The sequence below is a fragment of the Alternaria novae-zelandiae genome (assembly GCF_023758075.1).
Source record: "Alternaria novae-zelandiae strain BMP 2774 chromosome Unknown scaffold_18, whole genome shotgun sequence".
NCBI classification, from domain to species: Eukaryota; Fungi; Ascomycota; class Dothideomycetes; order Pleosporales; family Pleosporaceae; genus Alternaria; species Alternaria novae-zelandiae.
The window spans coordinates 237,265-258,000 of NW_026056978.1; the positions used below are offsets into that span (position 1 = coordinate 237,265).

Genomic DNA, 20,736 nt, shown 5'->3' on the forward strand with positions numbered 1-20,736 from the left:
GCTCACGTGTGACGGGCATGCTTTACGGTCGCTCGGATGTCTTCCACCGCCTGTCGCCCATTTGTCTTTCGAACGTCTTCCATCTTTCGCTTGTACCGTCTTATTCTCTCACTACTAGGGCAACGACCCATACGACTCAACGTCATTGTGCGGAGGCCCCATATACCTCGTCTGCATCTTTCCTACCGTCACTCTACTTCGACCCACCTTTTGTATTCTCCCACTCGCTCAACAAACCCTAGGGGCCTGACTGCAAGGCTAGAAAGCGGTTGTGCTCGCGCGCATCTTATCACTCGTACCGCCTATTGTAATGTTTCTTCTCTCGGCCGGCTTTCGCTGCTGCGCACCATTGATACCCCTCTCGCTACCTTTACCTCGTGGTCTTTGAGCGACCTTTATTCCCTTGCTTGTTTTTCCTTTGCACGAGCGTTCTATATCCACTTTGTCTTGGTTGGAGGTGTAGCCTGGGCGATATTCACTCGCTACTTGGTGGGGGATGGGCAGGGGTTAGCCTCAGGGGCAATGATCCAAGTTGGTAGTTTGTGAAGAATCCTACAATCATTACCGCTATCTATGATACTCGATCAATCTGCATGTGATGTTGTAATGCGAGTAAAGCTGTGCCCCCCGATCCCGGCATACTTCGGCGTCCTCGCACCACTTTCCAGCAAATTCTCACCGCAGCCCCACCACGGCCCAACCATGCAAACCACCAAGTCCGTTTCGCATTGCTTAGCCCATTAATATAAACCGTATCATTTTCCATCGCACCATCAATCAGTCAAGCAACTCGCTTACAATCGGTTTTGTAGTGTGCGTAGATCCTCTTCCTCACTTACCAACTTGCCCCCGCTAATAACCATCCAGGTAGCGGTTATCACTCCGGATTCTGATCTCAAAATCAGTGTCTTCCGGCAACCCCGGTTCGATTCCGGGCAAGACCTCTCTTTTTGGATCCGTAGAGGCCCTGGGTAGTGTAGGGAGACGTGGTGGTTTGCGTGGTGGGGTGTTGGTGGAGAATGAAGCTTTTTTGGTTTCGATCATGTTAGACACACCCAACTTTTTTTTTGAACATAGGAAATTGAACTACAACATGAATCCAGCGATGCACTGAAGATGGAAGCGTGCCTCTAATTGTCTGAGGTATATGTTACGTTAATGCGATGGTTGAATATCCTACAGACGTGGCTCGTATAACGTTCCTATCACAAAAGATTGTCTTGCCTACTACATGCATATAGAATACTTTATCAATCCCTTTGAATGTGTGCTGTAGCCTGCAGTAGGTAGCTTTACTTTGTAGCTTCTAAATTGCACGAGCGGCTGCGTTGTATAAGGCTCGCTGCATCGCGTTCCCGAAGTTCGTGTGCCGAAGTTTCGCCTTTTCTTCCCCACCCCTGCCAACGAACACATCCTTCAAAATTGAATGGACAGGATTCTGAAATAACGTGATGTGTCCCTCTGAAGCATAGATTTAGGTATTTTGGAGTGAAATACGGGTCTTCATTCGCCAACTCGAAATCTTCCAGAAACAAAAGTCCAGATCCGCCCACGCCTATTCACTGCCCTAACCCGCAACAAAAAACGAATGCACTACAGAACCTGTAGATCCTCTTGACTCATCGGAGGTTTGAACTCCGGACCTTCAGTGTCCTAACTGGTGGCTTTTGAGGCCCCTTGTTAGACTGACGTGATAACCAACTACACCAACGAGCCCTGTTTTATAGCAACTGGAAAAATTACAAGAATTATGTAGTTGTTCCGGAAGCGCTGGTAGCCAAATTGAGGGACTTGATGGACCTGAAAATGTGCCTTCGCTAGGGCAAAAAGGGGGGGGGGGGTTGAATGTGGGCAGCTGCTGGAGCTATACCCACTTGGCCGAGTGGGGAGCTATCAGCTTACTACAGAAGCACCCTGATACGAGGTGCAACGAGTCTTCATTGGAGCTTACATTAGTATACATCCTCACTGCATCAGGTTATATTGACAGGATGTAGAACAGGTGGTTGTGGCTACTCGAATATATTGACTTATAACGGTATCTGATATCGCGAACAGGGACGCGGAAACAACTCACAACAGGCATCGCAAGAACAACAACAACCCCTCACTAGTAAAAGTGTCTAGAGCTTGCTGCCTGCTAATCTCCTCTTCTCCTTCTCTTTGTCCCTCAGCAACCGTCGCAGAATCTTTCCAGACGGCGACTTCGGAATCTCATCGATGAACTCAATACCACCGCTGATCCACTTGTATCGCGCCTTGTGTTCTTCAACGTGCTTCTGAATCTCGCGAGCGAGGACGCGGTCGTTCTCTTCCAGACCGACTGACGGTGATTTGACGACGAAAGCTTTCGGTACCTCTCCGGTCTTCTCATTGGGGATTTGGATGACGGCGCAGTCGTTTACGGCGGGATGCGTTAGAAGATGCGCTTCGAGCTCTGCAGGTGCGACTTGGTGGCCCTAGGATGTTGTTAGTTTCAAACTTTCTTCACAGGGAGTAGAGGCCCTACCTGAACCTTGATGAGTTCCTTGATACGATCAACGATGAAGACGTGTTCGTGGCCATTCGCTCCCTTCTTGAAGACAGCCTCATCTCCGGTGCGCATGTACCCATCTTGGAACGTTTCCTTGTTGGCCTTGTCGTTGTTCAGATAGCCCAACACGACTGAAGGAGACTTGACTAGCAACTCGCCAGGCTGGTCGTAGCCAGTAATCTCGGTGCCCTCAATAGTAACGATCTTGCACTCGATGCTAGGCAGCAGGGAACCGGAGGAGCCGAACCAGATATCATCGGGAGAAGACGAGGAGACGACAGTGCATGTCTCTGTGAGACCATATCCTTGTCGGATCTTCCATGAAGGGAAGATCTTGGATAGATCTTCTGCTGTCTCTTGTCCTAACGGCGCTGCGCCGGTAAAGATGGACCAGACGGAGCTGAGGTCGTATTTGTCGAGCAGGGGCTTGTTCTTGGTCATGAGAATGATGATCGGTGGGACCAAAAACAACGAGTTGATCTTGTAGTCTTGGATGGCCTGCAGAGTTGACGCAAACTCAAACTTGGGGAGGACTACGACACCGTCTCCACGGTAAACGTTCGCATGGCAGATAACTACCAGGCCATAGATGTGCGACATGGGCAAGAGGCCCAGGGCGATCTCGGTGTAGTCGGACTGATTTCGTACGTCGTTGATGATCGTGTCTCTGTACGGCTTCTCGTAGGTAGTGATTTGCACTGCTTGTGGTTAGCTAGTCTTTGATGCTATATGAGGATATACTTACTTGTGTTGGCGATGACGTTCCTGTGCGATATCATGACACCTTTCTGTATAATACGTTAGAACATATATGCGCGTACGTGCAATACGATCACTCCTTACCGGTAGTCCTGAAGTACCGCTAGAGTAGCAAAGGAACGCGGTCCGCAGAGCTCCGTCGCCTTTCTCCCAGTCCAACTTGGGCAGACGGTCAAGCTTCTCGCCCTCACGGATGAGATCGTCGACCGTCTTGAGCCCCTTTGGTGTTTTCTTGCCAGCAAACGATTCGGGCACCTCCAGTATGTATATGCGATTATCGGGGATGCCGCTGTTCTTCGCCGCCTGTCGCGCAGTGTCTAGGAGGGGAACGCAGGTGAAGAGGGCTTTCGCGCCGGAGTTCTTCAATTGGTATTCGAGTTCAGCGGCACTGTACGCAGCATTGGCGGGCGATTGGATACCACCCAGACGATGGGTAGCCCATGCCAATGGAAGCGTGTCAATCTAGCCAGCGTCAGTATCCTCGTAAATCCATCAACCTGGAGATGCTTACCGTGTTGACGGAGAAGACAGCGATGACCTTGTCCCACTCAGTCGCCTCGTTGGGCTTGAAGCCAAGCTCCTTTGATAAGCCTCGGGCGAGAGCCTCGACGCGGTCTCGCATATCCAAACACGAGTATGTCTTCCCGGTCAACCCGCAGGTGAAGGGGTCGTTCGAGTAGCCGAGCGGGTGACGGCCATAGTGCTCATCGAGCATAAAGTCGCAGATGGGAATCGAGTCTGGCGGGTCGAAGGGGAGCTGCGGCACCCATGACGGAGGATTGAAAGGCATGTTGAGCGATATCTACGCGTACGTCAGTTGTGCGCGAAGTCGGGACGGATGCAGGAACTCACCTATAGTAAGCCTCAATTGGCGATGCAGGGAGAAGACAAAGAAGGAATCAGAACTCGAGCTTTAACGCATGCGCCCATCTTCCTGAATGACGTTAGCATCATCGGATGCCGTGTCTTGTCGGAGCCGACAGCTACTGCCAGCCCCCAACTGTGGGGAAAGCTGGGGTACCGAGGTCACGCCTCGAAGCGGCCAAACCTCTCCTTAACGCCGGCCTTAGCTCAGAGCCACTAAAACGCAACTCACCTTCTCTGTCTTTTATACTTAAGCCTAAGAAGTCTTTTTATAAAAGTACTTTAGTTATATATATTAAAGAGAAGATATTTAGTAATAGTAGTTTACTAAGTTTATCTAAAGTAGTTATTTTTATATATACTTATAGTAGCTAAAAATAACTTTATAATAAATATATAATAAGTTATTATAATAGCTTATAAAGTAGAAATAGCTTATACTATAAAACTAAAGTTAAAGTTTAAATAATATATTTATAAAAGTATATTTACTACTACTATTTTTATTTTTTTATTATAATTATAAATACTTTATTATTTTAAAATTTTTTTAACTACTATTTTTTTATTTTTATTAATAACTAAGTAACTTATTTTACTTTTTTAGTTTTTACTTTAAATTTTAAACTTAATATAATTTACTATAAATTTTTATTTACTAAAAAGCTATTAGTACTAGCTATATATATATAAAAAAGCTAGTAAATACTTTATAAGCTTAAAGTAATAGTAACTATATTTATATTTAAGTAGCTTAATAATAGTATATAATTTACTTAAGTAATAGTATAAAGTTACTAATATTTTAGTTTTTAGCTTTTTTAAGTTTTATACTAATAAGCTTATAAAGCTAAAAGTACTACTTTAAAAGCTATTTTTAGTATAGCTATAGCTTATACTTATTAAAAAAAAATTTTTTAACTAAGTAAAAAAACTTAAGTAGTAAATAGTATTAGTAAATATATTAATTAATTACTATAGTAAGTAATTTTAGTAAAAGTAAAAATAAAAAAAAAGTATTATAAGTTAGTTTTAAACTTTTATAGTATTTTTAGTTTATATAAGTAAGTAGTATTATAAAAGAAAAAATCTACTTTTAGACTAGCGCTTTAGTAAATAAAACTAGAATTATATTAATATATTAAGGCAACTTACCTTCTTAACCTAGACACTAAGAAGAAAATTGTTATAATTCAGGACCGAGTGTAAATAGAAGTCGCAAACATGGCAGACCTCTCCAGAGTTGGCTGCTATCTTGGAAGTCGCTCTTATCGCGACGTAGTACAGCAAGAGCCACCCTCGACCCTGCCTCCGCGCTGGCCGCCTTCTTCACTGTCACCATCTACAACGTTTGCCCACTCTCACTGCGTCGCTCAAGTGAGAGCGTCTCAGCAGAGTTTTCCTTGACTCTCAGTGTACCTGTCTTCCTATTGTCGCACGAACCTGAATTGAATTCCTATTGTCCGCATGACGCGATCCCACCACCTGCCACTCCTGACCTCACACTGTTGTTTCTAGACTTCAATCGTCTTTCTTGTCGCTTCAGCTATCGCTACTGAATATTCAACACGCATCTAACAGCAAACCACTACTCGAATCACTCATCTCTCATGGCATCCTCGAAGCGCAAGTCTGACGACAGCGATTCCGACTGGGAAGGTGCACCCGGAGCGAAGCAACCCAAACCCACGCCCGAATCAGGGACTGCTGAACTCCAGAAAGATCTGGGTAACTATGGCAGCGCATCTTCCCAACGCCCGGCACGAGTAAGGAAACCTCCGGAAAGATACATCAACGCACCGCCTCAGCCGCCTATCTCTAAGAGAAGGAAAGCGACCTTGACCAAATCCAAATCATCCGCACAGAGAGCTTCCGCTACAACAAGTGGTACTTCTCATCAGACTCAAACTGAAGCTCCGGTATCTTTGGAGATCATTGCCAATGGCATCGACACCTCGTCGCAACCACCGGAGAAAGAGTCCATGATAGTCTGTCTCAAAGTCCCAGTCACCACATTCACACGCCGGCCAAGCCAAAAATATGACAACGAAAGCTCCGGTAGTGAGCTATCGTCCCCGCCTGGTTCTTTGCCATCAACTCCGGTTTGTACAACCCTCCGACCCTTCGGTCATCAAGCTAATTTGCAAACAGATTTCCGCCTACAAGAACACACAGACCTCTCTTCCGCTGGACGGACAAGGCCAATGTGCTCAGCGTATACCGGAACCCGTACCGGCATCGAGCCAAGATTTTGCAACTCCATTTGCTTCGCAAGAAATCCTCTCAAGCCAGACCCCCATATCGCAATCATGGGAACCAAATACGCCGGAGGACAGTATGCGCAACGTCCCAGACTTCGTCAATCACGCGCAAACACCGCCATCAATGCTTTCGAAGGAGGCCGATAGCCGCTTCGCATACCTTACGCCCGAATCAGCTATCCACTATGATCCGAGTGTCGTACATGAAAAGTCGAACGTTGAGCTTGGGAACGGCCAGGTGCCTGAACAAGACTCCTATCTAGCCCAGCCCATACTGCATTTGGGTATAACCTGCGGAAGGTGTGGCGCAGCTGGGCACGAAGAGCATGACTGTTCCGTGGCTCCTTCTATCCCCGACAATCGAGATCGCAGCGGGCAGGTCGAGGCTTGGCTTCGAGCTGGCGATCCCGCCGACCAGAAGAAACCGCTCTGTGCTGACCTTGTTGGGCCGGTGCCCAGTCTGTATGCGGAATCAGAAGCAACAACGGATTGCGATGAATTCGTGGGCTCTCCCGTCGGTGAAGGATTCGACCTAGCCGACAACAAACACCTCTATGATATCACCGAGCGACTCATTGCCCAGCAGAATAGAGGTTCGAACAAGCCAGAACCGCACGGACAACCAGAAGTCTGGGCCGATGGACGGCAAGAGATCTGCGAGACGCTACATTACTATCGCGCATACCAAAGCGCCTGCTACTCAACTGGCGGTTTTGCGAGGGGCTTCATGTTTGACAAGGTTGCGCATGCTCGCGATTATATGGATACTAACGTTGTCATCTCACGAGCAGGTGGTGGTCTCGCGAAGGACATTGACTCTGGTGAGATGAAGTCAAAGAAAGACCAATCTGAAGACTCAGCTGCGCTAGGCTTGAGGAACTGCATGCTTCACTACAACCCAGTCGTCATCATCACCGGAGTCGACAACCCCAACATCCCATCAAAGCCACCGCATCAGTACTGTGTTTTGGATCATTTCAAGCCCACCCATATCTGGGCTGAGAAGAGTGGTAACAGCAAAATTGTGCGATACCGCTTTGAGAAGCTGAACACAAAGAAAGAGTCCTGGTGGAAGGAGAAGGATTCACAGGAAGTTGCAGAGCTTGGCTCGCTGCAACCTCCAGTTGAGAAGACATGCGGAAGCTGCAATGTGAAGTCCCAACAGATATACCTGAACGGGTGGATGTGTCTACAACCGACTTGCGCCGCCTTTTGGAAGATTCTCATGCCTACACCAGGACCCGGAACGAGCACGTCAGCGCAGGAGCCAAAAGAAGCCTCCTTGGTATATGACCCACGCTTTCTCAAGCAGAAGACTCCTTGGCACAACGACGATCACGACTACCCTCTGGTCTCTAACGCTGCTGAACTTTCAGGACACTCTGTTCCCGGCGAAAATACATCCGTCGCATTCTGGTCTGGTATTGTTTGCCCTGGTTGCGGACGCTGCACATCCCGTCTGAACTGGACAAATTGGGAGTGTTCCAATGTAGCATGCCAATATACGAGGACGCCTCCGCATACGCTCATCTCCGCGTTATCTCTTCGCGACCCATTATGGCCGGTCACAAGCAGCTACACACTGTCCAGAGATACAATGGCACCTCTGTTTGGACTGAAAGTATCCTTTGAACATGGGTATCGCATTAATTGTTACGAAATACCCGGCGTCAATGGCTTCATCACACACATGATCGCCAATAAGACGGTGCTTGAGGAAGAAGGTGGACCAGATGCTATGTTTGAAGAACTTCAACAGACGGACATTGGGCTGCAGCGACGCTCCATGCCGAACGGTCAGCTCAAGGGACCAAACTACTGCCGCCACTTTGCAGTCAACTATGGTATGCCGTACAAGTTCATCGCAGCGACAGCATCTCGCTCCTTCGATGGAGCCGCTCGTCCAATAACCAGCACACGCAGTCGCTTGAACTGGGCGGCCAAGTTGCTCTTGACGCAGGAGACGGGTAGAAGCATACAGGAAGTCAATCAAGAATGGCAAGAGAAGGAGTTCAATGAAGTTCTTGCACTAGGATATTTCGAGGAACAGAAGATCAACTACCATGATGACGGCGAATTTGGCCTCGGTCCAACTATCGCAACGTTAAGTTTGGGCGCACCAGGTACGATGCGGATCCGCATGAAAGCCCGTCACTACCACGGCGTATCTTCTGTCGCTGGTCTTTACGATGACGCTGCCCCGATACCTGGATGCGAACATTACGAAGCTCGTCTCGCACTTCAACCTTCTCTCGATGCGCTCAAGACATCCGACACCAAGGCGTACAATGCGAGGAGGAAGCAGATACCCAAGCAGTTGAAGCTCAACAACCGAGGCAATGCGAGAGATGCGCTGACCATGCAGCTCGGTCATGGCGATATTGTCATCATGCACGGTGCAGACGTACAGAAATATTATGAGCACGCTGTTGAGCACTCGGGAAAGCTGCGGTTTGCGCTTACATGTCGGTACATCGATCCCAAGTCGCTGAAGGCTGAGGATCAGCCCCAGTATGAGGTTGGACCGGATGAGGAGCGGTACGATGGATCAGGCTTGATGTGAGGTTCTGTGAACGACGTCGAAGCAGGAAGACGGAGAATCTGGGTTGGACGCGGATTACAGCGACATGATCTTAGATAGCATGTTTGACGAGTACTCACATCTGGCGGAAACCATGTTATCATACGAAGGTGGAAATGTCTCATATCTTATACGGGTCTTGCTCTGGATCTCGGGCATTAGATATTCATCACATCAAGCTTGTGTGCCAGTAATTGCGCTGAGCCCAAAGTACCTAGGGTTGTCAACGCATTGGAACGGGATAGAATAGACTTAGTAAGAGCACGTATGCTATAAAATGTTTGAAGACATGCAGCAATTGGGCTGCTTCCAAGATCATCGTGCCACCGCCTTGCGTCTACGTCCCTCCACGCTGGGACCCGGAGTCTGGGGCAGCTAGACGTGTATGGTGGTCGTGATATCGATAGTGAATTGAGGTGGAGGATTACTTCAACCAGGCTGATGTTCGTGTCAAGCGCGAGAGAAATCGACCAGCTTGTGCGTGCCGCAAGGTGGGCATTTAGCTCTACGGTCTCTGCAGGCTTGCAGTGCGTGCGAGGCATGGCAATATGGCGCGACGAAGATGCATACTGCGTCAGCGCCCTAATTCTCCGATCCGTAGACTCACAACTGCCGTCTTATATAAGTCGCATCCGGAGATGGTGCCGAGTAACTGCAGTGATGGAACAATTGGGGAGCAGTAAGCTGGTATCTAGGTAATATGACCGACTGACCGACGGAGATGAGTGTGGTGTGATCCAGGTTGCTTTTCGGATATAAAAAAAGGATCAGGGTGGTTTACAGAGCTGAGTGATAATTTGCTGACGCGCCAGACACGGAAGGGCTCTTAAATGTTGGATGCCAAGACGGGTTGAGAAGATGAGACGGAGTGCGGAAATCGCTCAAATGATTGCGGGGTGAGCACCGAACTAGCACGGCTTGGCGTCTTGGCCACCGCGCTAGCATGTGTCCTGGGGTGGGAGATCAGCGCCGAAGGTCCTGCGCGATTGTTCTGAAGCGTAGTCATCACGAACTTTGACAGCAGCAAAGCATCAAACAGTGCGTACCAAAGCAGTGGGTATATTGAAGTAAAGACTGCTCTAGGGGTAGCGAATGCCAAAACTACGAAGCCCAACCTCCCTATTCCTGCGACATGACTACTAATGAGTGAGATCAAGCACCCTAAACGACGTGGCTCTGCTCGACGTGAGGCTCCTTCTCATCGCCGAAGTTGTTGAGGCGCTCCTTAGCAGCTTGTCTGGCGATCGCATCCATGTCCACGGGAGCCACTGCGGCAGGACCGTCGAAGATACGGGCGATTTCCTCAAGTGTGGGACCCTGTTGTACAAGATTAGCATTGTTCTCATGGGTAGATCAGGAGTGTACATACCTTTGTCTCGGGGTAGACGAAGTAGACGAAGACAAGCTCGACGGTAATCCAGAGGGTGTAGAAGAGAGCCAAGTTCCAGTGCTTGGGAAGGTTGTCCCATGCGACGGGGTTCGTCTGACCACCAACGGCGAGGATAGCCTGCACAGTGATGTTCATGATCATGAGACCCTTAGCACGGAGAGCATAAGGCAGAATCTCAAGAGCGTAGGCAACGAGCAGACCAGACCAGGCGAAAGCGTAGAAGACACCAAAGATCCAGACGAATGGAATCTGAGCGTAACCGGCTGCGGAGTTGGTGTCGCCGGAGTTCTCGTAGATAGCGCAGGTGATGGTCCAGCAGACGAATGAGACGACCATACCGGTGGTTGCGCCGAGGAAGAGGGGACGACGACCAACCTTGTCGATCAAGGTAGCGGCGTAGACGGACACACAGAGAGCCAAGATACGTTCACCACCGGTAAGCTGATCGACGTGTTAGTAAGTGTTTTCATGCAACAATTCCGCAATACTTACACCCATCTTCTGGTTCTCGCTGGTAATACCAGCACCCTCGTAGACCAAGTTGATGTAGTTGGAGAAGAGTGCGTTGCCGGAGTACTGGGAGATGATACCGAGAGAGATGAGAATAGCCAACCTCCATCGGTTACCCTTGGTCTTGACAAAGTCGACGTAGCTGGAGTTCTTGTTGGCATCGGCTTCCAGACGAATGACTTCCCTCATCTCGACGTATTCGAACTGAACCGTGGCGTTGTTACGGTCACCTCCGGCATGGTAGTAGGCGAGAGTGTCCAGGGCCTCTTCGTAGCGCTCCTTGGAGATCAACCAACGTGGGCCTGGAAAGCAATGTCAGCGTATATCCGTTGTGCAGTGTAAAGTTTGACTTACTCTCAGGAACCCACCAAAGGAAGCAGAGTTGGAGGAACGAAGGCAGAGCCTGAAGAAGAGTGATGGACCTCCAAGACCAGTGGTTGTCCGCCTGAGATGTACCCCATGCGATCCATGCGACGAAAAGAGCACCTAAGTTCCAGAGACAGTTGTATACGGCAGTGAAGATACCACGGTGCTGAGGATGGCAGATCTCGGTAAGAAGAATAGGCGAACACATCTGGGCGAAAGAGTTACCGAAACCAAGGATGAAACGGCCACCCATGTAGATCTGCCAGTTCGTAGAGAAGGTCGAGACAAGGGCACCAGCAATCATGATGGAGCAGCCGACGGCGATTGGAATCTTACGTCCGGTCCACTGGGTCAGGAAGGGAACGAGGAAGAAGCTGACGATCGAACCGATGTTGTACATGTTGTTCATGAGACCCAGGCGGTTACCGGTAGGCTCATCAAAGTAGTCCTGCCATCTGCTCATCTGCTGCGAAGAGTTCATCATCATGCTGAAGATGGTCAGCAAATCCCGCTGCATTACTAGAAACTCCACTCACCCGTCATAACCAGTAGTGGCGGAGGCAATGCAAAGGACCGAAGAGTGCCAGAACAGCTTTCGCATGTTTGGGTCCTTGTACCAAATGACCTTCTCGAACTCAGGCACATCCTCGCGGACGGCACTGTTGCCCTTGGCGGCTCCGACGTGCATACCGACCATCTTGAATAAAGAACGATGGAACTGTTAAGTGAAAGATTGACCGAAGTTCAGGACAAGTAGACTGTGCTACTGATGGGCGAAGTCCCTTGGGTTGAAAAAGACCCTCGTCCGGCGTCGAGTACTTATATTCGATCCACCTCCACTGCAAGCGACCCCACACCCCGGATGGGAGATACTCCCATGCTTGTTCCACCGCGGGTTGACGGACATGGGTACCGCACTTTGCAGGAAGACTGCCTGACAGCAACGGTGGGAAGGGCCAGTAAGATGATACCAAGAAATCTCCACCGAGCGATCTGTTGGCACCAGGCCCGTAGCGCCGTGGGACTAGACTTACAAGAACAGAGAAGTCCCGTCTTGTCATATCTAGGCATTGGCCGCCAACGGAGGTATCCAACGTCCGATGCAAATTGCTGTCTCCCCATGGGGTGTTCGGCTGCCTTCCAGAAGTCTATAACCTGGTGGCGCTAGAACGTGTGACCACATTTGACAATAGACCCAGACACGGGTTGCTGTCATTCATTGGCCCTCGAAAGCGCCTTGATATTAACTTCGTGATAGCCAGATAGGACAACAGCATGTTGCGTTTTGGAGACGCGACATGTGCAGAAGCGCCTGCTGGCGAGGTCTGGTGGTTCTATGCCTCGGTCTGCTTCAACTCATCAGATGATAGACCCCTTCATCATGAGATGTCGAAGCCGATCTGCCGAGTGATTTTCGCCATCAAGCCATGCGTTCCCCGATTCTGTTGCTATTCCGCTGTGCCCAGCGTTGAGGCTTGAGACGCCCCCGGGCTTGATTGTAAGACGCCTCGATAGCTCTGGATCCCCATCTGAACAGGCGACTCGTCCCGCGGATAATTTTGCTTAGCATCCGGTATGCCTCTTGGTGTTCTGCACTCAAGGCTTGGAATAGCCAACCAAGAGTCCGCTCACGGTAGGTCAAGCTTACCACGCGATGCCAGGACCAGCCAAGATGGATAAATGGGCCTGCGCGCCGGATCTTGAGCTCGGTGACTGGACTTTGCAAAACAATTGTACTGACGAAGTCGTTCCATGGTTTTTCGCATTGGCAGACGTCGATAAGGCTCAGACGGCTTCGATGTACGCATGCGGATAGGGTGTGCAAATGGTTAGGGGGGAAGCCGCGCTGTGCATACGCGCAAGCGACGAGGCGGGACGGTGTCCAGGTGCACATCGGAGCTATGTTGCAGGCCACGTGCAGCCTTGGCGGCATGCACTTGCGGCAGCCATGGGAGTAATCAATTGCGAGGTCGGTGCTCATACTGATGCGACACTTTCAATTTCCTGGGAGGCATATGTGTGTAGAGAGTTCCACGCGCCGAGCTGTTGGAGTCGACAGTAGATTGTTCATGCGCAAGCGAATAGGCTAGTGGGGCCCCTCTTTCCATCGCAGAAGGCCCCACCCCGGTCCTCTACTCGCGTTGTACACTCATGTCGTGATTGATGGCGCTTAGAGACATGATACCAAGCCTTGCCCTGACAAAGACGGGGCCCCGGTCAGCCGGGACTGCGCAGCTCACTCGATAGCGGATCTCACATTTAGCCGGCCACATCTGCTGGTGGCGTTGTGGTGGAATATTGCTACACGCCAAGCATGCTATTCTTCCTAGAGCGGAGAGCGGAAAGGCGGCACGGTGATGGCTGAGAGCTCAGTGTGAACATGATTTCAACACTACTCGCAGCCTTCGTCCCCAAAGTGCGATGTGGCACGGTGCGAAGACTGACCCAGCAATGACGGGCCGGACTCTGAGCCTGTGCTCTTCAGCGCACCTCTGAGGTACCTAACTCACAAGACGGCACAACACAGTCGCTGCCTGCAATGAACGCGCGTTCTGGTGGGAAGACTTGTCGATAAGATGGCGGGCCACTATCCTGGAGACGACACAAACGCAAGGCCTTACTTCGTCTCCGGTAACGGTTTCTCCAACCGAACGAAAGAGCGACTTTTCTACCACGTTACAGCATCCTAGAATATGGCGGTTCCGAGCAACAGTGTCCCAAGGAGTTGTCAAACTCTGTCGAATACGAGATTCAGCGAAATACATATACAAGCGGAAGATTAATGAGTGTGACAACTTCACAGCGGCCTTCCTGTCGTCACAAACACACATACTAAGTGGATAGTGGCTATGAGAAGACATGGTGATGGGGTTATGTCCTGTGCATGGCCCACAGCACCCAATGAGCCAGACCGAACGATATTTGAAGTTCCAAGAATGCATAGCCAGAAGGTAAGAGACTTGACCACCAGAATCTAGGCTGGTCAACTACAAAGGGCTAATCCAGGCACACTGTCCGTGAGCACTACATACCGCACGAGACCTTCCGTAATACTCTTTTGTCCACTCCAGTCATTCCATGCTCCTCTGGTCCCGCTCGATGTCCTGTTTGTGTACTTCATACACGCCAGCCAAAAGTGTTGTTTTCACGAAGTCTGGTCGGCTGACGAGTGTAGGTAAGTCTTACGATCTGCTTCGGGACTTTGCCTGCGAACTTCTGCTCTATGATTCTCCCCAAGCCCTCGGCCGCTTCCACCGCCATTCGACAGTAACACCCTGAGTGCTCGATGATGACTACGTTGAGCGCGTCGCAGTCCAATATCCGAGCAAGCTTGTATTTGTTGAACAGCTCCTCACCCTCGGCAGGGTAACGGGTGAAATCGTCTTCGTAGTAGTCGTAACCATCCTCGATTTCCAGCCGGACCAGATCGCTGCAGTGAAAGTTGAGCTTGATAGTACGCAGACCCCTGCATTCGAAAGCAAGTTCTAGATCAGCGTTCACACCGAACTCTTCCTTGAAGCGGCTGAAGAACCTGAAGTCCAAGTGACGAACGAGGTCAAAGCGGCACGGCTCTGCGGCCAGAAACGCGCGTGCAAACTGGTTGTCGGCGTATGAGCAAATCATCATTTGTGAATTCTCGATGACGGTGGCGACCGTCTCGTCGAAGGTTCGTCGTGATGTATAGCAGAACTCGGGAAGAAACACGGGTCGAGCGGGGTTATTGCCCCTCCTGACTGCCTTGCGCACTTCCATCACGTTCGTATCGACATCGAGGGCAAGTTTCCAGATCTCGAGGCGGAGTTCTGTAGGCAATTCAAGGAATCCATGAAACTTCGACTTGATGGCAGGGGTTTCGTAGACGTCTGCGACTGCGTCGCTCTCCGGAATCCACGGCTCGCCTTTGATGTATCTGGGCACTGTATTTTGTAAGCATAGCTCGTGATTCCTTGCATCCCGCAACGACCTACTCTTCTTCGACCCGGGTAGCACGCCATGCTTCACTACCTCAGCCCAAGTCTGAAGATTCGAGTGCGAAGTACTGGAAGACGGGGTTGAAGTGATGGTTGAGCCATGAATATCGGGAAATATCGCCGTGTCTAGTTGGAATGTCGCTGCATCATGCGCGACGTTCATGCCAAATCGACTGCCGGCTACTGAGAAGGGAATGAGGACGACGGGCATGTTTGCGGTTTCCTATACTGTCAGGAAAGGTCTTCGTACTAGAAGAGATTTAACTTACAGTGCACAGAGAAATGAACGTGAGAGCCGGAACGGGTAGAAATCGTGAGACCAGGTCTATCGACGTCTGTTCAAATACGCGAAATGAAGGCTCTACGTGTACGGGAGGTAGTGAGTGGTAGATGAAGCAGCGGATAAGATTCCTGCCTCGCCCTTGTAGGAAAGTGTGCCCAGAATAATTTGCGATATTCCTCTTGGGAAAGCGGCATTGTGCGTTCGAATTGTATGAAATGCGGAAGGTGTGGTTGGCTCGCCGTCTGTGGGCCATTGCAGTACCACGGAATGGAGGTGATGGAACCAATCTGCATCTCAGCCTTTCACATATTCGCATCTTGATGTGACCTCTCCTTCTGCGCCTACGCAAGCAGGCAATTCAGAATTTATGGGCGTGCTCTTGCACCACCTTTCCATCTTCGATGACACAGATGTCGACGCCAGCAGTCACACGCAAGCTCTCCATATCGAACAAGTACTCTTCATCCTTCTTTACTACCTCCAAGTAAAAAGGATCTTCGTAAGCCTTCTCGAAATCTTCGTACTTCCGCACCCAGAAGTCCGCCATGCCGTCGTACGAAAGAGTAGGCATGCTTAGGCGTGCTTTGTGTCTTGATGTAGTGTGATACTTCGAATGATCAGTACTTTTAGATGAATTGCGCAGCATCAAGATAATAAGGGGCTGCACAAGTAGGGAGAGCTGATGGGGAAGCTCACTTGGACGTATTTGACGATACCGTGACGCTGCAGCCATGATGTGATGAGAGGGCCATGTTTGTTCGCCCAGTGGTCATTGAACTCATCTTCAGAAAGCTTAGCATTGCGGTTCGCAAAAACAGTGATGCGTATCAATTCTTCGGTCGACATGATTGCTGTTGCTTGAGTTGTCGCGAATGTGGCTGGCGTCCACGGGTGGCTGGGACGAGGATGCCGGGTCAATGACGCATCACTGCTTGCAGGAACCCTGATCGGCATCCATCCAAACCTACCGCATGCACGACTTCAATGTGCTATTCCATGACTGATTACCCCGGACCACTGATGCGATGCTCATTATCGTACCTGTCGCTGCGGACCACGTCGCCAGTTTACTTTTTGCTCATTACGCCCCGCCTTGACCCCGTAGAATGATAAGGATGGTGCTCCACCCCTCCACCTCTCCACTCAACTCTGCGATCAATCACCAATCGCTGGCACGACCTTAGCTTCCAGACAACACATGAACAAAAGGGCCTTTTCACATACGGCTACCGGTAGCGCCCGCCATGGGGCGTTCGGTTACCCGTAGCCCCTCATTTAAAGGAACGGCGATGTTCGGTCGAGGCCGCGGAAGCTATTATCCGACAGCCGCATAACAGAGTAGCGACATTAACTACCAGAGCACTTCAGCTTCTGGCAAGCCTTGAAAAAGACTTATCGCTTGCTGGAATACAATACGATCATTAAGTGTGGAGCTAACATGACATCCATCGACCAGCCGCTGAACGGCAAGATACTCCTCATTACAGGAGGTGCATCTGGTACTTAGAATACTATCGATGTCGGAAAACTGTATGTCTAACATGAACAGGAATCGGCTTCTGTGTGACAAAGCAAGCACACGATCTCGGCGCACGCATCCTTGTCGCAGACCTCAAAACAACACCCGACTTCGATACCTTTGCTGCCAACAAGTCGAACATTCTCTACGTGCAATCTGACGTGACGCGATGGGCCGACTTTGACAAACTTTTCGACGCGTGCGAAAAGCAATGGAACGACGTTCCCGATGCATACGCCATCTGCGCGGGACTGTTCGACCCACCGTTTTCCAACTTCTGGCAAGACCCCGAAGACCAAGGGTATAAGCAAGTGGAGGTTAACGTGAACCATCCAATCAAATTAACAAGATTGGCGATCAGGAAGAGTCTGGGGAAAGGCAAAAGGGCTAGTGTTTGTATCATCGTAAGTCATACCAACATATCAGGGTCGACTTGAAGGGCCGTCACGTAGTCAACGGTGGCACGTCTAACACCAGAATAGGCGTCCGTGGCCGGCATATCAGGCAACCTAGCAGCCCCGCTTTACTGTGCAACAAAACACGCTGTCGTGGGCTTCGTCAAGTCTCTCGGGGCGTCTGAGTCACTCACAGGCGTCAAGATTACTACTCTCTGTCCTGGTGCCGTGGCAACACCGTTGTTCGACGCTGCGAAACTCAAGCAATACTCCGTGACTACAGATAAAGCACTGACGCCAGACGCATGCGCGACGTCTTTGTTGGATCTGCTACAGAAGAAAGAGTACCCGTGTGGTAGTGTACTGGAAATTACTCTTGGGGGGACGAGGCTTATCCCGGAGTGGGGTGTGGAGCCACCGAAAGGCTCAGGTTCGGGACAAGACCTGGATGAGCAGTTCATGACGAACATGCTCCAGCCTATCAACGACAAGTTGAATGCAGAGAAGGCGAAGGCATGAGGACATGTAGTGTAAGGGGTGCGTGTGTATTATGTGTGGTATTGAAATCTCGCTACCAGATCACACTGAACAACGAAAAGTCAAAATAGGTCTGCAGCATACCTCAACATGAAACCATGCAAATTAGATGACCTAAAGCCAACGTAGGCTCCAGGCTAATTAGGATTTCGCAGTACACTCTCAGTATACTTCCCACACCCCTGACACCCCCGGCTTCCAATAGCCTCAAACCCCTAGCAACCCCACATACCCTCCTTGCAGTCCCCCAAATCCCTCTTCTGAACCACCACCTTCTCTGCCTTTGTCTCTTCAAACAGTTTGCCGTGAGTGTGCCTCCATTTGTCGGGGATGACAACTTCGTCGTCGGCATCGTTGTCGTTCGCCCGCGCGACAACAAAGTCGCTGGTGGTGATGAGGGGGAGAGTCCCCATGCCGCTTGGGATGTATGGGCGGGGGCTGGGGAACATGGGGAGACTGAGCCCCAGGGTGATGAAGAGGGAGATGATGATGGTGTTGAAATACATCTTGTTGGTTGTGGTGGGGAGGTTTTTGGTTGGTGTGTTGTTTGGTTTTGGGTTGGTAGTAGTGGATGGTTTGTGGTATCCTTGGAATGTTTTGGCTTTGGATGTAAGATGTTTGTGTGATGGTAAGAAAGCTAAGAGTGATAGCAGAAGCAGGGCGTTATATACTAATGGGCAAATGCGTAAATTCTGTGGGATTTCAGTACCGTGGTTCGGATGTGGTTGGAGTTCCGACTCCACCATGCCCTTCAAACATGGCTCAGTGATTACTCGAGCCATACAAAGCGTTTCTGATCTGTATCACGCAGGGACTAACCAAAGTGTTGAGGTAGCCGGGTGAACTTCGGCTGGTTACCGGGGTGCACAAACTTATGTTGCCGTGGGGTAGTCGAGCATCTTCCGATATGCAATCGCTTTTGCAGCATTTACAGTTTTGCGCTAACCCTACATGTCTACCCGAAGTTCGCGGGAAACACTCCTTCAGTGCCTGCCTTCGGTGCCTTCCTTTGATCAGCGCAGCCCCTGCGCACCCCATCCTACCCTGCATTCTTAGCCCGGCTTTCTTCTCCGCATACTGCTTACGCAGCAGCTGCCAATCTGAACACATGATATCATATCGCTAAGTTCGCTCACAATGGGTCTTACCCTTTCCAAAGTCAAGCAACGTAACTATTAGAGAGCATCGAGATGTACGTTACCGGCTCTCGCGTCTGGATCACGAACACTGTATCTAGAAACTGACACCATCTGAGGGATGCGCTGCAGAATATATAGGTACCAGTCTCACATGATTGCGATGTTCTCAGTCTTGTATGCGGCAAGCGCAGCACATTTTTTGATTACATTGGTCGTAGCTATCACCGCTGTCTAGCATAACGAAACTTGTCTTTGCAAACTACGTGGCTGGAATGTATGACTGCGCTTTGTTGTTGGAGACCCAGGGAGATACCGATGTGTTGTGGTCTGCGCTCGCGCCTCACCTTCACTTTCACCTTCACGTCGGAATGATCTACGTAAGCGAGACCAGAAAAGTGAGTCCGCTCCGGTAGCTCACCACCTGCAAATCGAGCGTCTTGCTTGTGCACTCAACACATCTCGAACCACAGCGCCCAGCGCCGCGATACGCGAAGATGGCAGAGAATCCGCGCCTTCAGGCCATGGATGCGGTTCAAAGGCAAGTTCCTCAAGCTCATACGTAAAGCCTAGAGCTGACCACTGCCACAGCTGTTTCACTTCCGGCGAATACACAGACCTTACCATCAAATGCGGAGCCGACATCCACAGAGTTCACAAGATCATCGTGTGCAAGCAAGTAGCCTTCTTCACTGGAGCTCTCAAATTCGGTGGCAAGGTGTGCATGGCTGTTTCCCGAGGTCTGGAAAGAACTGGAACTGACGACGGACAGGAAGCGCAGACAGATGTCATTGATCTCCCCGAGGACGAACCGAACGTAATCGCCTCTCTCATCGAATATCTTTACACGGGTAAGTACAAGGACGACTCCTCTACAACCCTGAGGAATGAGCATGCGAGCCCGATCACGCCCTCCAACATCCAAATATGGCGGACTGAGACCTGGGATGCCACGGGAGAGCCATATACGTATGATTTCCCGCATACTTGCACAGGGAGATGTAAGAAGTGGAGATTGTGTCCCCATCATTTCTGCGCCAGCGATACTTGCAGTTTGGCTTGCAAAGCCTTCGTCTGCGACGAATGCTGCTTAGTCGGGCGTCTTGATGGGCCACCCCAGCTTCTCAAACACTCGATGATGTATGCGATCGCTGACAAGTACGACGTCACTGGCCTCAAAGAGCTAGCAGTCAAGTACTTTGAGGTCGCTTGCCAGAGGTTTTGGGACGTGGAGTCTTTCTCCGTCGCCGTCGACCACGTCTTTTCTTCGACCCTTCCCGAGGACACCGGCTTGAGGTCGATAATTATCGATACCGTGTCTAACAACATGGTCCTTATGCACAAGACGGAAATACGGGCTATGGTGGCAGCTCATAGCGATCTGGCTGTGGGCGTTCTGATGACGAAGGTGGACTAGCCATCGAAGATGAAGAGGGTCATGACCGGCGACACCACCGGCAAGGCCGGCGCGAATGAGGAAGAAGCTGATGAAGGCAAGGGTGCTGGAGACGAAGAAATTGGTGCTCTCTGAACACGCTACGAAGATGATACACGGCCGGCTCTCCGGCGTCGTTACCAAGATCGTCCGCATGATGAACAGAAGCTCAAGCAAGCGTTCAATGTTCAATACA

General features: G+C 50.3%; 7 protein-coding genes and 1 non-coding gene across 8 annotated transcripts; 3 read left to right on the forward strand and 5 right to left on the reverse strand.

Moving 5' to 3' along the window:
• Positions 1 to 1,615: 1,615 nt before the first annotated feature.
• On the reverse strand, positions 1,616 to 1,716 carry J4E88_008195. Its single transcript has one exon. It is a non-coding gene; the product is annotated as a tRNA-Val (tRNA).
• A 407-nt stretch (positions 1,717 to 2,123) lies between these two features.
• On the reverse strand, positions 2,124 to 4,082 carry J4E88_008196 (uncharacterized protein; the record flags this gene model as incomplete). The annotated part of the gene is made up of 5 exons (XM_049401808.1): positions 2,124 to 2,459; positions 2,510 to 3,231; positions 3,279 to 3,321; positions 3,377 to 3,754; positions 3,804 to 4,082. 5 exons carry the CDS (start codon positions 4,080 to 4,082, stop codon positions 2,124 to 2,126), a joined length of 1,758 nt encoding a protein of 585 aa, XP_049252346.1.
• Positions 4,083 to 5,766: 1,684 nt separating this feature from the next.
• On the forward strand, positions 5,767 to 8,980 carry J4E88_008197 (uncharacterized protein; the record flags this gene model as incomplete). Its single annotated transcript, XM_049401809.1, has 2 exons — positions 5,767 to 6,258; positions 6,308 to 8,980. The coding sequence occupies 2 exons, from the start codon at positions 5,767 to 5,769 to the stop codon at positions 8,978 to 8,980; spliced, it is 3,165 nt and encodes a 1,054-aa protein (XP_049252347.1).
• A 1,179-nt stretch (positions 8,981 to 10,159) lies between these two features.
• Positions 10,160 to 11,961, reverse strand: J4E88_008198 (uncharacterized protein; the record flags this gene model as incomplete). The annotated part of the gene is made up of 5 exons (XM_049401810.1): positions 10,160 to 10,315; positions 10,368 to 10,829; positions 10,881 to 11,200; positions 11,253 to 11,752; positions 11,801 to 11,961. 5 exons carry the CDS (start codon positions 11,959 to 11,961, stop codon positions 10,160 to 10,162), a joined length of 1,599 nt encoding a protein of 532 aa, XP_049252348.1.
• Positions 11,962 to 14,381: 2,420 nt separating this feature from the next.
• On the reverse strand, positions 14,382 to 15,446 carry J4E88_008199 (uncharacterized protein; the record flags this gene model as incomplete). The annotated part of the gene is made up of 2 exons (XM_049401811.1): positions 14,382 to 15,181; positions 15,233 to 15,446. The coding sequence occupies 2 exons, from the start codon at positions 15,444 to 15,446 to the stop codon at positions 14,382 to 14,384; spliced, it is 1,014 nt and encodes a 337-aa protein (XP_049252349.1).
• A 430-nt stretch (positions 15,447 to 15,876) lies between these two features.
• On the reverse strand, positions 15,877 to 16,364 carry J4E88_008200 (uncharacterized protein; the record flags this gene model as incomplete). The annotated part of the gene is made up of 2 exons (XM_049401812.1): positions 15,877 to 16,125; positions 16,215 to 16,364. 2 exons carry the CDS (start codon positions 16,362 to 16,364, stop codon positions 15,877 to 15,879), a joined length of 399 nt encoding a protein of 132 aa, XP_049252350.1.
• Positions 16,365 to 16,956: 592 nt separating this feature from the next.
• On the forward strand, positions 16,957 to 17,951 carry J4E88_008201 (uncharacterized protein; the record flags this gene model as incomplete). The annotated part of the gene is made up of 3 exons (XM_049401813.1): positions 16,957 to 17,017; positions 17,068 to 17,441; positions 17,520 to 17,951. The coding sequence occupies 3 exons, from the start codon at positions 16,957 to 16,959 to the stop codon at positions 17,949 to 17,951; spliced, it is 867 nt and encodes a 288-aa protein (XP_049252351.1).
• A 1,525-nt stretch (positions 17,952 to 19,476) lies between these two features.
• Positions 19,477 to 20,636, forward strand: J4E88_008202 (uncharacterized protein; the record flags this gene model as incomplete). Its single annotated transcript, XM_049401814.1, has 6 exons — positions 19,477 to 19,485; positions 19,586 to 19,667; positions 19,723 to 19,823; positions 19,878 to 19,956; positions 20,287 to 20,468; positions 20,523 to 20,636. 6 exons carry the CDS (start codon positions 19,477 to 19,479, stop codon positions 20,634 to 20,636), a joined length of 567 nt encoding a protein of 188 aa, XP_049252352.1.
• Between the last annotated feature and the right edge of the window lie 100 nt (positions 20,637 to 20,736).